General features: G+C 39.7%; 2 protein-coding genes across 2 annotated transcripts in view; both read left to right on the forward strand.

Annotated features, from left to right (window-relative positions):
- Positions 1 to 16,364, forward strand: part of LOC308102372 (uncharacterized protein) — a 1,220,233-nt gene that overhangs the window by 1,000,323 nt on the left and 203,546 nt on the right. The window contains exon 33 of the mRNA XM_080452057.1: positions 2,193 to 2,306. Coding sequence (XP_080308183.1) covers positions 2,193 to 2,306 — 114 coding nt within the window. The remainder of the gene's footprint in view (positions 1 to 2,192; positions 2,307 to 16,364) is intronic.
- Positions 5,933 to 16,364, forward strand: part of LOC308102184 (protein NLRC3-like) — a 17,162-nt gene continuing 6,730 nt past the window's right edge. Inside the window, exons 1-8 of the mRNA XM_080451786.1 lie at positions 5,933 to 5,973; positions 8,339 to 8,440; positions 8,778 to 8,885; positions 11,098 to 11,141; positions 11,369 to 13,217; positions 15,360 to 15,536; positions 15,993 to 16,166; positions 16,246 to 16,364. The exon at positions 16,246 to 16,364 is cut by the window's right edge and continues 34 nt beyond it. Coding sequence (XP_080307912.1) covers positions 8,373 to 8,440; positions 8,778 to 8,885; positions 11,098 to 11,141; positions 11,369 to 13,217; positions 15,360 to 15,536; positions 15,993 to 16,166; positions 16,246 to 16,364 — 2,539 coding nt within the window. The 5' untranslated portion in view covers positions 5,933 to 5,973; positions 8,339 to 8,372. The remainder of the gene's footprint in view (positions 5,974 to 8,338; positions 8,441 to 8,777; positions 8,886 to 11,097; positions 11,142 to 11,368; positions 13,218 to 15,359; positions 15,537 to 15,992; positions 16,167 to 16,245) is intronic.

Consider the following 16,364-nt stretch of genomic DNA (forward strand, 5'->3'; position numbering starts at 1 on the left):
AGTGAGAGAAAAGGAGAAAATATTGGTTGAACTGAAGTCCAACTTTTAATCTTTATGAGTTACACTTTGAATTCAGCAGCATTTGAATTTTCATGGCCTGTTTAGTGGTTCTGTTTTTATGAAGTCATGCTTGACCTTCAGCCACACTGTAACAAATGACTAGGAATATCTATGCAAAAAAGTGACTTTTTCATTCACATGATAATTGTATAAACATTTATATGATTCCAGAAGTGTTCACCACAGACCAGAGTCTCCAACACCCAGCTGTGTGTCTCTGAAGAGTGACACGTCTAAAAGACATCCTCTTAACTTCAGTAATGAACCTGGACCTCCACACACACAGTATGTGAATCCTCCTATACAATAAACACCAGGCATGTGCACACATAGACATCAAAGAGGGTTTAAGTCCCTTCCCTTTTACCCGTCTGTAAATAGTGCTTTCTCTACAGACCATGAATGCAGCAGTTACTATGGTGAAAGAACCCCCCCCCCCCCCCTTTCCATGCCATGTACCGGAAGGCATGGAGAGTTGGCTTTCCTGAACTTGAATGAAGCAAGAATCCATGCCGTACGCCACATCTCCAGTAAAGCTTGATTTTACTTAATTGGGTGCTGTGTTGTGCACCGGAAATAGCTAATATACATGCTCACAACGCTTCACAGCATGACATGTTGTGAGCTTGTAGATCGACAATTTTTGGTGCACGATACCGCACACAACAAAATATATCGAGAATCTGAACCGAGCCGGGCGCGCACATGTCCACTCACCGAGCCCAATCGCACAGAGTCGCAGACACAATGAGAGGTCCATCTTAATGTATGCTTAAGGCATTGAATGAGAACACGGACCTAATAACTGCTAACTCCTCATTTCATTTTGATAGTTAACCATTCATTCTACTGGATTGTTATGGTAGGATGTGATATCCCAGGCTCAAGAGCCACATGCATACCTTTGGGTAGTTGTATGGAAGTGAGAGAAAAGGAGAAAATATTGGTTGAACTGAAGTCCAACTTTTAATCTTTATGAGTTACACTTTGAATTCAGCAGCATTTGAATTTTCATGGCCTGTTTAGTGGTTCTGTTTTTATGAAGTCATGCTTGACCTTCAGCCACACTGTAACAAATGACTAGGAATATCTATGCAAAAAAGTGACTTTTTCATTCACATGATAATTGTATAAACATTTATATGATTCCAGAAGTGTTCACCACAGACCAGAGTCTCCAACACCCAGCTGTGTGTCTCTGAAGAGTGACACGTCTAAAAGACATCCTCTTAACTTCAGTAATGAACCTGGACCTCCACACACACAGTATGTGAATCCTCCTATACAATAAACACCAGGCATGTGCACACATAGACATCAAAGAGGGTTTAAGTCCCTTCCCTTTTACCCGTCTGTAAATAGTGCTTTCTCTACAGACCATGAATGCAGCAGTTACTATGGTGAAAGAACCCCCCCCCCCCCCTTTCCATGCCATGTACCGGAAGGCATGGAGAGTTGGCTTTCCTGAACTTGAATGAAGCAAGAATCCATGCCGTACGCCACATCTCCAGTAAAGCTTGATTTTACTTAATTGGGTGCTGTGTTGTGCACCGGAAATAGCTAATATACATGCTCACAACGCTTCACAGCATGACATGTTGTGAACTTGTAGATCGACAATTTTTGGTGCACGATACCGCACACAACAAAATATATCGAGAATCTGAACCGAGCCGGGCGCGCACATGTCCACTCACCGAGCCCAATCGCACAGAGTCGCAGACACAATGAGAGGTCCATCTTAATGTATGCTTAAGGCATTGAATGAGAACACGGACCTAATAACTGCTAACTGCTCATTTCATTTTGATAGTTAACCATTCATTCTACTGGATTGTTATGGTAGGATGTGATATCCCAGGTTCAAGAGCCACATGCATACCTTTGGGTAGTTGTATGGAAGTGAGAGAAAAGGAGAAAATATTGGTTGAACTGAAGTCCAACTTTTAATCTTTATGAGTTACACTTTGAATTCAGCAGCATTTGAATTTTCATGGCCTGTTTAGTGGTTCTGTTTTTATGAAGTCATGCTTGACCTTCAGCCACACTGTAACAAATGACTAGGAATATCTATGCAAAAAAGTGACTTTTTCATTCACATGATAATTGTATAAACATTTATATGATTCCAGAAGTGTTCACCACAGACCAGAGTCTCCAACACCCAGCTGTGTGTCTATGAAGAGTGACTGGTCTAAAGGACACCCTCCTGACTTCAGTAATGAACCTGGACCTCCACACACAAAGTAAGATCACTGATCTCTGTGAACTCCAACTATCTGCTCACAGATGTAGACAGTAGTAGAGTATCTCACTGTCAGCTGTAGTGATCTTTGATTCACTGATTCTTAGTTTGTCTTGGACATTCACCGGGGTTCCTCAGGGCTCTCTACTTGGTCCGAAAATAGCCGATCTACAAGCTCACAACGTGTGAGGTCGTGAGCTTGTAGATCTGCTATTTTAGCTGAATGTTCACCCAGATGTGGTTAAATAATCAGATCTCATCCCCCAGTCACATTTATATTTACATAAAAAGATGGGTGGGGGCAGGGAGCAGAGGCCACTCCCACAGGGCTCTTTCTGTGGAGCCCGGTGAAGAAGTGAGTTGTTTGACTCTCTGGGGGCAAGATGGTAGAGGATAGAAGTCCTATTGTAATTTGAGGACAGCCATGTTTGCCACGTTTTCTTTAATTGTGGTCAGTGTGGATAGGGAATGAGGACCTTTAATGACTGTTGGTAGGGCATTCCACATTTTGGTGGCAGTATTGTAGAATGCATTTTTCCAGAATCTACAGGGAATTAGGTCAGATCATCTCTCACTGTAAAGAAGAAGTTAGGTACATGGACACTGTTCCTCTGAATATCTTAACACATTGCATGCCAATCGCGTAGATCTACGCAAACCTAAATAAAGCCGCAGTGTGCCAATCGCGTAGCCTACGTGAAGTGGTCTTTTTTTTTCTCGCAGTGACACATTTCATTGTAGCACTCTCTCGCAGTGACACATTTCATTGTAGCACTCTCTCGCAGTGACACATTTCATTGTAGCCATTATCTCGGTATTGTTTTTCTCCGCGCTGAACGCTGTTTGAAACGGGTTTTAGAAACTGCTACTACTGCAAAATGGAATGTCGCCGATTGAAAATTTCTTCTCTGGGCCACTCACACAACTACCCTGTGTGTCTACAAACAGTTGAACACGCGATCATAAGGGATTTAGCGAGGTCTGTGGCGAGGTGAAAAATAAAAAATAAATAAATTGCTACATTATAATATTAAACTCTGGCATGGAATTTGTTAAAGACGGGTTGCCGTGATTTTCAGTGATTTCCCCCCCCCCAAAACATAATCATCAGTTATTATGGTTATACTAGGAGGAAGATTTTTTTCAAAAAAGTGTACAGAAAGTGTTAATATTGTGTTTTTATGTGGACACGCCTCCAGTTCATTAAGTATACCTGGCTCTCACCTTAGCACCTCCCACCTGAAGCAGTCCCTCCGCCTCCTCCTACAAGACCACCCACCTGTCCTAGTCCCTCCTCCTCCTCATGAAAGGACTGCCCATGGCCCCTCCCAGTTGTTTATTCACCTGTTTCCGAGGCTGTGTGTTTTCCACTTCCTGTCAATTTCATTGGATATCATTGGTCATCTGACCAGTTTCATTGGATTTCATTGGATCAAATCGACAGGAAGTGATGCACACACAGCCTAGGAAACATGTGAATACAATTCTCTAGAGCAGTGGCTGTCAAACTGGGGTCTGGGGACCCCCAGGGGTCCTTGAGGGGGTTCCAGAGGGTCCACAGCAAAATTAGTTTAGTATCAAAATCAGTGTAACCAGTTGAAACCTATACATTGGCCATTTGAAAATAGCAGATCTACAAGCTCACATTTTCAATGCATATACGTAGGTTTAAGTTGGACCCATATTTGGTTCCATTTATATATATATATATATATATATATATATATATATATATATATATATTGATATAATATGTATATATTTTTATTTTTAGTTGGAAATAAATGGGTCCATTTGGTTCCATTTGTTCAGTTGCCTGTACAGTTACAGATATGTAGGCAATGTAAGGGTACATTTTGTTCCTTAGTATCAATCATTTTGCTGAGTTGCGCAAATGCATTTATTTATTTATTATTGAGAACAGAATGGATATTTTTTTCTTTGCCGATTTTAAGTAAGAGAAAGAAAGGAACTTACCAGTATGAACTTCAAATTAAAACCTGTTTTGAGTAACCACAGTACACGCTTTCTACTATTCAGTGAGTCTTATTTTGAAAAGCCAGTATCAGCCAGTATCAGCCAAAGACAGTCTGCACAGAACTTTCTACACACTATCTATCAACACATTTCTAAAATCCCAGCATGAGAAAAGTCTGTACACCAAAAAAGAAAGAAAGGAAAAGCCTCCATGAAGCTCAGCTCTCCTGGAGGCCGATTCTGGAAGTGCAGCTTGGCCCCAATACATGAACGAGTGAAAACGGTATCAAACAATGGGCTTAACTCACGAGTTTGCACACAAGCTTGCGCACAGAGGTAAATAATGATGATGATAATAATAATAATAATAATAATAATACAATTTATGTAGCGTCTTTTCTAAATACTCAAAGTCGCTTTACAAAACAAACAAAATAGAAACATTTTTTTTCGGATGGATGCATGTGAGACATAACTATAGCCTAACGGCCAGTCATTGTACAGTGGTAGCATGGCTCCCCCTAATGGCCACTGGAGGAATATGAACCTGATTGACCACATGCTGTTGCTATGGTGTGTTGCGCTCACTGCTCACAGTGCTGCTTGCAGCTATATTGTTACTGTCTTTCTAATATTGTATTACATTGTTTCGTTGTTGTTGCAATATCGAGCAGCCGAAACCCAAGGGATTTTACTCACTTATGCTTGAATAATGGGACGTTACAATAAAATAAATATTTCATTTTTTCATTTTTCATTTTTTGTTTATGATTCCAGAAGTGTTCACCACAGACCAGCATCTGGTTGGTGTATCTGGTTGGTGGAGCTCATGTTACATTAATAAACTGTATCCTTCAATCACATGCTAACTGAAGATTATATATTTTTTCTGATTCCAGAAGTGTTCACCACAGACCAGAGTCTCCAACACCCAGCTGTGTGTCTATGAAGAGTGACCTGTCTAAAGGACAACCTCCTAACTTCAGTAATGAACCTGGACCTCCAGGCACAACGTATGTGAATCCTCTCATACAATATGAACACTATAACACAATACATCTATTTGTTTAATTGTACAACATACGGTTAACGAGTTGTATAGGCCAAAACATGAAAGAGCCTGCTATAGCGCCACCATGAGGCAACAGTTTTCGGAATTAGCTGTTCACAGACAAATTCACAGACAGATTCACGTAAGTGAAAACATAATCCCTCCCCTCGGCTACCGTTCTGGCCTGGCGGAGATACTTACTAAAAACACAATACATATAAAGTCCAGGAACAGTGTATCTTCCCTGTCCAATGTTAAGCTATAGATTATAAATTACTAGGCTGTAGATTATAAATTGCTATACCATGCTACCATGCTATAAAAAGTGGAGTTAGGAGGTTGTGTTCATCATTGATAAGAGCAGCTGAATGGACCTCCAAGCTCACAATGAGGTGTGGAGCCTGGAGTCAGTAAAACCAGCTAACTCCACCCCCCTTTGGTCCTCGCGTCCTGATGGCTGCAACCCACAACTTGTGTCAGGCCATCCACACTTTGCCTGTTCTTGACATTTATTTACTTTTAATGATTTCAGAAGTCTCAGACCAGAGTCTCCAACACCCAGTTGTGTCTCTATGAAGAGTGACCGGTCTAGAATGAGAGCTCCTGACTTCAGTAATGAACCTGGACCTCCACACACACAGTATGTGAATCCTCCTATACCAGGGGTCTTCAACAGGGGGTCCGGGACCCCTAGGGGGTCCTCAGAGTTACTACAGGGGGTCCCCCAAATCTTTGTGTGATATGATTATTTGTTTTTACATTAACCACTTGAACCCTAGTATCCCTTTTCTGAGGAGAACTTTAGCCAAAAATAGCAGATCTACAAGCTTGTAGATCGGCTATTTTTGGCAAAGAGTTAAAGGTGTGTAGAAGGAAAAAAGAGCAGCAAAGGTTTATCTGAAACACAATTGTATACAATATAGAGGGGGTCCCCTCTCTCAGCTAGGGGGTCCTTGACCTGAAAACGTTGAAGACCCCTGTATTATACAATATACACACTATAACACTATACTATATACACACTATAAAACTATACACTATACACACTATAACACTATACAATATACACACTATAAAACTATACACTATACACACTATAACACTATGCAATATACACACTATAACACTATACAATATACACACTATAACACTATACAATATACACACTATAACACTATACAATATACACACTATAAAACTATACACTATACACACTATAACACTATGCAATATACACACTATAACACTATGCAATATACACACTATGCAATATACACACTATAACACTATACAATATACACACTATAACACTATACAATATACACACTATAACACTATGCAATATACACACTATGCAATATACACACTATAACACTATACAATATACACACTATAACACTATACAATATACACACTATAACACTATACAATATAAACACTATACAATATACACACTATAACACTATACAATATACACACTATAACACTATACAATATACACACTATAACACTATGCAATATACACACTATATAACACTATACAATATACACACTATAACACTATACAATATACACACTATAACACTATGCAATATACACACTATGCAATATACACACTATAACACTATACAATATACACACTATAACACTATACAATATACACACTATAACACTATACAATATACACACTATAACACTATACAATATACACACTATAACACTATACAATATACACACTATAACACTATGCAATATACACACTATAACACTATACAATATACACACTATAACATTATACAATATACACACTATAACACTATACAATATACACACTATAACACTATACAATATACACACTATAACACTATACAATATACACACTATAACACTATACAATATACACACTATAACACTATACAATATACACACTATAATACTATACAATATACACACTATAACACAATACACTATACATACTATAGTATACTCTTTAGTTATAAGTCAGCCTTTCCTAGAGATTCAACCAGAATAGAAGACCAAATATTCTCAGATAGACCCACGGAAGAATAGACACATATATTCTCAAGTGGTCTAGAAGAATAGACACATATATTCTCAAGTGGTCTAGAAGAATATACACATTATATTCTCAAGTGGTCTAGAAGAATAGACACATATATTCTCAAGTGGTCTAGAAGAATAGACACATATATTCTCAAGCTGTTGTTGTTGGAATCAGAAGAATAACCCTATTGAATAGACAACAGAGTCACAGCAGGTCCTATTGAATAGAATATAACTCCTATAACATTACATAGGCAAATAGAGACCGCCCTCCCAGGCACTTTTGAGATTGAGCCTTACACCCTCACATCTGTATTAAAAGACACATAGGGCTACCTCGACCTTCCACCGTAGGTTAAAGAGTGCACTCTGGCCCTCCAGAGCAACACAACTCAGTTCAACTTCTACTTGCCTTCTTCCAAAGATCTCGGTCATCATTACCGAGACTATAAAGTGACACGCTCGCCCCTATCAGCGTCTTGAGTGATAACTAATAATATATTATTCCTTACGATTGTGCATCACAATATCCTTCGCTCCCCCGTCGCTCTGTCCGTGCCTTTTCTGTCTGCCTGCCTGCCTGTCTTTCTGTCTGTGTGTCTGACTGTGAAACTAATCTACTACCGCCAAATGTCTCTTGCAAACTATGCTCTCATAATTTCCAAGTCAGCCATTGCGTTTTGACCTATACGTCTTGAACTATAGATCAAAGACTCAACATGTGTTTTAACTGGATTCGCATTGTCTTAAAACAAAAAGACAAACAGATTTTGTCAAAAACTGTATCAAAGATTCATGGTATTCCATACCGGTTGGCTGTAACTATCTCTGGCAGGTCTGGAGGCGGGGATTATATTTATATCCCTTGAGTCCTGATGGTTACAACCCAAAACGGTGCCATTTCTTGACATGTTGTATTTATTTGCATTTAATGATTTCAGAAGACCAGAGTCTCCAGCACCCAGTTGTGTGTCTATGAAGAGTGACCGGTCTAGAATGAGAGCTCCTGACTTCAGCAATGAACCTGGACCTCCACACACACAGTATGTGAATCCTCCTATACAATATACACACTATAACACTATACAATATACACACTATAACACTATAACACACTATAACACTATCCATCCACAACACTATAACACAAAAAAGTGATCTCATGCTAAGTTGCACGTGCAACGTTCTTATAACCAAGACATAGCTAAATATTGGAGGCCAAACAGTTATTAGCTATCTATTGTTATCTCTGCCAGGCTGAAGGCCGAGATTTATTTGTTTTCCTCCCGTCCTGATGGCTGCGACCCACAACTTGTGTCAGGCCATCCACACTTTGCCTGTTCTTGACATGTTGTATTTATTTACTTTTAATGATTTCAGAAGTCTCAGACCAGAGTCTCCAACACCCAGTTGTGTGTCTATGAAGAGTGACCGGTCTAGAATGAGAGCTCCTGACTTCAGTAATGAACCTGGACCTCCAGACTCACAGTATGTTAATCCTCCTATACAATATACATACTATAACACTATACAAAACACACACTATAACACTATACAATATACACACTATAACACTATACAATATACACACTATAACACTATACAATATACACACTATAACACTATACAATATACACACTATAACACTATACAATATACACACTATAACACTATACAATATACACACAACACTATAACAACAAAGTGATCTCATGCTAAGGTCCATGTGCAAAGTTTGTAAAACCAAGGCCATGCCAGAGATTATGTCCCCCATCCTACTTATTACTCCTTTAAAAAGTATTAATATTTTATGACTTATTACTTGCTTAAGAGTAATCTATTATATTACATATATTACGTATTACTTTTACTGTTTTTCTGCATATTCCATATATATCAAGCAATAATCATCCTTTACAGAAACAGTTAAAATTCACCCAATCAGCAGTAGGCTACTAAACACATTGAAGCCTCTCAAACATGCCGTTACACATGCTTCAACAAATTCCATTAAAAAAAGAAATGTGATTCAATATTGTATTAACCATTTGCAAAAAGTACAGTGGTATGATTATACAATGATGGTAAAAGGATAACACAAAAAGCCCTGAGGGCTTGTTTCCATTGTGGTCCTGTGTATTCAATTCATCATGACATTTAAAGACATACAATAACATACAAGAAATCCTCAACACTAGGAGCAATACAAGTATAGGGGGTCCAGACAATTCTGGTGTCAGGCTAGAAGACTTGTCTAGGACCAGTTGAACATTGCAGACAGTTTATCTTTTGGTGGTTTTGAAGGAGGGTAGGGTGTCACGCCTTTGATGGCTGTTTGTAGGGCATTCCACATTTTGGTGGCATAACAGTAGAACACATTTCATTTGAGCTCCCTCTGGTGTTGTGCCTGTGTGTCTCTCACATTATTGAAGTAGATAGACAGGTACATGGGCAATGGTCCCTTGAGTATCTTGAAGACCAGGTCCATTACAAGTTGCTGTACTATGTCCTCTACCCTGAGCCATCCCACCCCTAGCATCATGAACAGGGGTTAGGTGAGTCCTAGGTGTGAGGTCTAGTATCACCCTAGCATCATGAACAGGGGTTAGGTGAGTCCTAGGTGTGAGGTCTAGTATCACCCTAGCATCATGAACAGGGGTTAGGTGAGTGCTAGGTGTGAGGTCTAGTATCACCCTAGCATCATGAACAGGGGTTAGGTGAGTGCTAGGTGTGAGGTCTAGTATCACCCTAGCATCATGAACAGGGGTTAGGTGAGTGCTAGGTGTGAGGTCTAGTATCACCCTAGCATCATGAGCAGGGGTTAGGTGAGTTTTTGGTGTGAGGTTTAGTAGTAACCTAAACAGTTTGTTTTTAGAGATGTTAGTGCCTTTGAGGTGCTACAGTAGCATGAGGTGAATGCATAGTCAAAAGGACTTTTCACTGGAAAGATTGTTCTCTAACATCCAACCCAGGGAGGCCATTTCTTCTTTCCTTGTGATGACATTGTCATCCACTCTGTGGCCTAACTGAGGTTAAGTTTTGACCTAAAAAGAATGGATTCAGTTGTGTTAAGGGCCTGACAGATGTCAATTGAATACATTGCGGTTGAAAGCTATTTGTTGCACAAAGTTTACAACAGACTGAAATGTTTGTCTTTGACTGAGACAAATTCAAAATAATGACAATACTTTAAAGTGTTGAAAGTATGCCTATAGTATGTATGTACTTTGGTGGCAGTGTCACACTACCCGATACTGGGGAAAGTGATTCTATTACAGTAAAATATTACTAAGTAACATGTACACTGCTGGTGAATTATGTAATGACGGTTTGATGTTCTATTTTACTGAATAATGTATTGATAGTTTCATAAGAACACATGTTGACTATGTACAACTATTTCCTACAGTGATATAAGAACATATAAGAACACATGTTGACTATGTACAACTGGGCCGTGTGTTTTTATCATGTAGGCCAGGTGATGTCTATATCTATATAGTGTATATTTTGAAAAACATAGCAAAAAGAGCAGATCTACAAGCCTACAACACATGGCATCACAACACTTCATGAGCTTGTACACAATATCGGCGTTATTCGTAGTAGGTCTTAAGTGGTTAAATACTGTAAATAATATATAAGTAAGTTAATATATTACAATATATATTATCTAATTATATTGTCTTCATCTCCACAGAGAGAGATCCAGAACCACACCTCTAAAGACATCCAGTGAACAAAGTAAGACTGGACATATTTTACACTAATTAACATTTCATATCAAAACATATACATTAGCCTAATTTAGCCAATGTTATTTATTTGGCCCGTTTTCTTTCTTTCTATTTGTTTTTGTATTTATTTTAAACTGGAGGGCATTTAAGACATAGTTTTAATGATATGGTATATTAGATGTAAAGTTATAAATTAGCCTGAATGTTCAACATGTCTTCATTGTCTTCTCATAGCAGATGTCAGTCTGCAGGAGGATTTAAAGGACTATAAGACCAGTTTAAACAGTCTTGATCGTGTGACATACGTCACTGAAGTGCCCTCCCTCAGCAGCATCTACACAGAGCTCTACGTCACAGTGGGAGAGAGTGAAGGGGTTAATAACCAACATGAGGTCTGGCAGCTTGAGACAGCTTCCAAGGTGAAGACCCTCCATGATGAACCAATCAAGTGCTGTGACATCTTTAAGCCCCTCCTCCTTGGCAGAGACAAACCCAACAGAAGAGTTCTGACCAAGGGCATCGCTGGCATTGGAAAAACATTCTCTGTGCGTAAGTTCACTCTGGACTGGGCAAAGGGTTTGGAGAATCAAGACGTCATTCTCCTGATTCCCTTTTCATTCCGGGAGCTGAACTTGGTCAAAGATAAGCAGTACAGTCTTCTCAACCTGATCCATGCTTTCCACCCAACATTAAAGAAGGTCACAGCAGAGCAGCTCGCTGTCTGGAAAGTTGGCTTCATCTTTGATGGTCTGGATGAAAGCAGGTTTTCATTGAAGTTCCACAACAATGACATTGTTTCTGATGTCACAGTGACATCATCAGTGGACATGCTGTTGACAAACCTCATCAAGGGGAATCTTCTCCCCTCAGCTCTCCTCTGGATAACTACCAGACCTGCAGCAGCCAATCAGATCCCTCCTGAATGTGTTGACATGGTGACAGAAGTACGAGGGTTCACAGACCCCCAGAAGGAGGAGTTCTTCAGGAAGAGATTCAGTGATGAGAAGCTGGCCAGCACAATCATCTCACACATGAAGACATCAAGGAGCATCCACATCATGTGTCACATCCCAGTCTTCTGTTGGATAACTGCTACCGTTCTGGAGGACATGGTGAAGACAGACGAAACAGGACAACTGCCTAAGAACCTGACTAGTATGTACAGCCACTTCCTGTTGGTCCAGTCAAAGAGGAAGAAACTGAAGTATGATGAGACACATCCTATGAAGGCGAAGATGATGAAAATGAAGACCTGGTTGAAGAACAAGTCACAAAGTCTGCTGGGACTTAGTGGAGCAACTAGCAATCTTCCAATGTCCAACACTGACAGGGAAGTTCTTCTGAAGCTGGGCAGGCTGGCGTTTGAACATCTGGAGAAAGGTAACATCATGTTTTACCAAGAAGACCTGGAAGAGTGTGGTCTTGATGTGAAAGACGCCTCGCTGTACTCAGGATTGTGCACAGAGATCTTCAAAGAAGAGACTGTGCAATCTCAGAGAAAAGTCTACAGCTTTGTTCATCTGAGCATCCAGGAGTTTCTGGCTGCAGTCTACCTGTTCCACTGTTTCACAGAGAAGAACATGAAGGTACTGAAGACATTCCTGGGAGTTGATGTAAGTTCCTTGGATGACTTCCTGCAGAGAGCCATGGAAAAAGCCCTGAAGAGTAAGAATGGCCACCTGGACCTCTTTGTCCGCTTCCTTCATGGCCTCTCACTGGAGTCCAACCAGAGTCTGTTAGGAGGCCTGCTGGGTCAGACAGAGAGCAGTCCAGAGAGCATCCAGAGAGCCATCGACAACCTGAAGAAGATGAATGATCAAAGGTTCTCTCCTGACAGATGCATCAACATCTTGCACTGTCTGATGGAGATGAACGACCACTCGCTGCATCAGGAGATCCAACAGTACCTGGAGTCAGGGGACAGATCAAAGACAAGACTTACTCACTCCCAGTGTTCAGCTCTGGCCTTCATGCTGCTGATGTCAGAGGAGGTTCTGGATGAGTTGGACCTGTCCAAATACAGAACACCAACATGGGGGAAATCCAGACTGATCCCAGCTGTGAGGAACAGCAGAAAGGCTCGGTTAGTAGTCATTTGAATAGAAAACCTATTAGAAGATAATCAATCTACCATCACACCTAACACTATAAGTAGAAGTGATGGTTAACGTAAAATATCATATAATAATGAAGTCTCAAATAGTGACTGGTGGTATTGTGTGTAAGTGCAATAAAGGCTAGTCCTATTAAAAGGATCCCTGGCTAATAAGCCATCCATACATTATAATTGCCCTCTATAACTAACATTAAAAATTATCTTCAATATTCTCATCCCGACACGTTCTTTGCTTGTAGGTCTGCTCTGGTTGGGAAGTAATAGTACCATTGTACTTCAGAGTATAAGTTAGACGTTGAAGCTAAATAATGCTTAATTTATAAGACGGGGTCCCTTGCTGAAAATAACAATGCAAGCAAATGACATGTCGCGATGTGACACGTTGTCTGCTTGTAAATCTGTTCTTGTCGGCAAACTTCACCATCAGAGTATAAATCTGGCTTCATTCATTTGAGACAAAACATATTAACAACATTTCTACACATATTTTGTCTATTTTCACCCGACGAATCTGTGCATGTCTAAATTCAGAAAGTAGTTCTAAACGCAAACATACGTACACATACACTGCGCGCGCACACACACACACACACACACACACACACATTCACAAACAGCGCATTTTAGCGTGCTCTTAAACTCGACATTGACAACTTCCAAATATCCAAAATTAATCCAAACTACTACCGATTTCACATTTTATATAACTTGAATGTGTAATAGAACTCTTGAAGAAAAGGGAGGGTGACAGCTAAACTCTAAAACAATCTGTTAATAAACTCTAAAACAATCTGTTAAACTCTAAAACGATACTCCAAAGCCTCTCAGTACTGTGTGCAGTGTTTACCTTTCCAAAATATAACCATAGAAGAAGAACACAACTAGAAAGCTGCTATATCGGGAAATTGCAAGTGTGGTTGTCCCGACGCAGGCCGTGGGTTGTGACCATCAGGACCCAGGAATCCTCTGGGATAAATAGTGTTGGAGGACATGTAACATGATATTCATATATAATAGATAAATAGTGTTGGAGGACATGCAACATGATATTCATATATAATAGATAAATAGTGTTGGAGGACATGCAATATGATATTCATATATAATAGATAAATAGTGTTGGAGGACATGCAACATGATATTCATATATAATAGATAAATAGTGTTGGAGGACATGCAACATGATATTCATATATAATAGATAAATAGTGTTGGAGGACATGCAACATGATATGCATATATAATAGGTAAATAGTGTTGGAGGACATGCAACATGATATTCATATATAATAGATAAATAGTGTTGGAGGACATGCAACATGATATTCAAATGTGGTGTTTATCAGATCTTGTGTTCCTGATAAATGGCGTTTTGTTTTTTAAGACATAGGCCCCTCCCACTAGTTTTACAAGCCAATCACATTGTCACATCACTCCTGAGATCATGTTTAATTAATCTGGAGGGGATTGCTCAACCAAAGCATCATGTTTTGGATGGATGGATGGATGGATGGATGGATGGATGGATGGATGGATGGATGGATAGATAGATAGCTTTATTGATCTCGCGGGGGAAAATCTGTGTCCCAAACATGTTTTTGCAACAAACGGTTACATTTTTAGGAACCCCTGGTCTAAGTGGAAATGCTTTTGGCTCTGTGTTGAGTACACATCCCTCAACGTGTGATTCAACGTGTTGACGTTTTGTTCATGTTTCTTGGCATGTTTTTGTAAAATAGGCCCCTCCCACTAACTTTGAAGGCCAATTATGGGCGAACGGTATGGACTGTAAACATTCTGTATGATGCGTTTTTAGTCTCATGGGTCCAGAGATCATGTGTACCAATTTGTGTGAGATTTGGACACAATTGTAGGAGAAGAAGCAAAAAGTTAATATATTTAATGAAATTACTAAATTAGTTCATAGATCCATGTGCATTACACACTGTAGTATACAGATTATGTCTTTCACTTCTATGTTTTCTGGTTCCCTTTGCTTATGACCTGTTAATATCTGGTTAACTAGATTTTCTTAGTTAATTTCCTTGAACATGAACTTGATCCAATATGTGTTGATAATCTCAGATTTTATGTATTCTACATTTTCAGACTTGTTGGCTGTCGACTCCAAAAGACAGATTATGAGATTGTGGCTTCAGCTCTCAGCTCTAATCCTTCACATCTGAGAGAATTGGACCTCAGCTATAATGACATGAAGGATGATTCATTCATGGAGCTCATCTCTGCTGGATTGAAGAGTCCACATTGTAAACTGGAGATACTACGGTCAGATTAATTAACCAGCATTCTTTTGATTAGTTTTGTTTTATTATTTATTGTTTGAATATAATAAGAAGAGTGAATAAAGTTTACATAATGGCATCCCACACTGAGTAGAATCATGATACGGTCCGAGTGTGGCCCGAGTTTGTGTTGGCTAGTCCGCACTCTCAAAATGATACGGTACAGTAACTACAATATGTGATCCATCATGGCTGCTATAGGGAATTATTAGGTCTTATCAGGTGTATGTATACCTGGTAACTTACCAGGCCTGTCTGTCTGTCTGTCTGTCTGTCTGTCTGTCTGTCTGTCGATCTGATGTGAACTTGCTGCTGCCTGTCAGTTAGCTGCCTGTTGGAGGATTAAGATGATTTACTTCTGATTATTCCTGACTTTTTGCTGTTGGGTTTTTACTCCAAAACTCTGATAGTTAATCCAGATATGTATCTGTAATTACAGACTTGCTGGCTGTAACATCACACAGACAGGATGTGAAGTCCTGGCCTCAGCTCTCAGCTCTAATCTTTCCCATTTGAGAGAACTGGATCTCAGCTTCAACTTTCTGCAGGAATCACAACTGGTTCAGCTCTCTGCTGCACTGAAGAGTCCACATTGTAGACTGCAGATCCTGAGGTAAATAATGTGTTTTCTCTCTGTGTGGATCTCTACTTGAACATCAACAGCAGTTTGTTAAATATGTATTTCTCTGCAGGTTGTCAGGCTGTGGGGTCACAGAGGAAGGTTGTTCTTCTCTGGCTTCAGCTCTGACCTTCAACCCCTCCCATCTGAAACAGCTGGACTTGAACTTCAGCCACATTGGAGACTCTGATC

The sequence above is a fragment of the Gymnoscopelus braueri genome (assembly GCF_963280865.1).
Source record: "Gymnoscopelus braueri genome assembly, chromosome: 15".
Classification (NCBI taxonomy): domain Eukaryota; kingdom Metazoa; phylum Chordata; class Actinopteri; order Myctophiformes; family Myctophidae; genus Gymnoscopelus; species Gymnoscopelus braueri.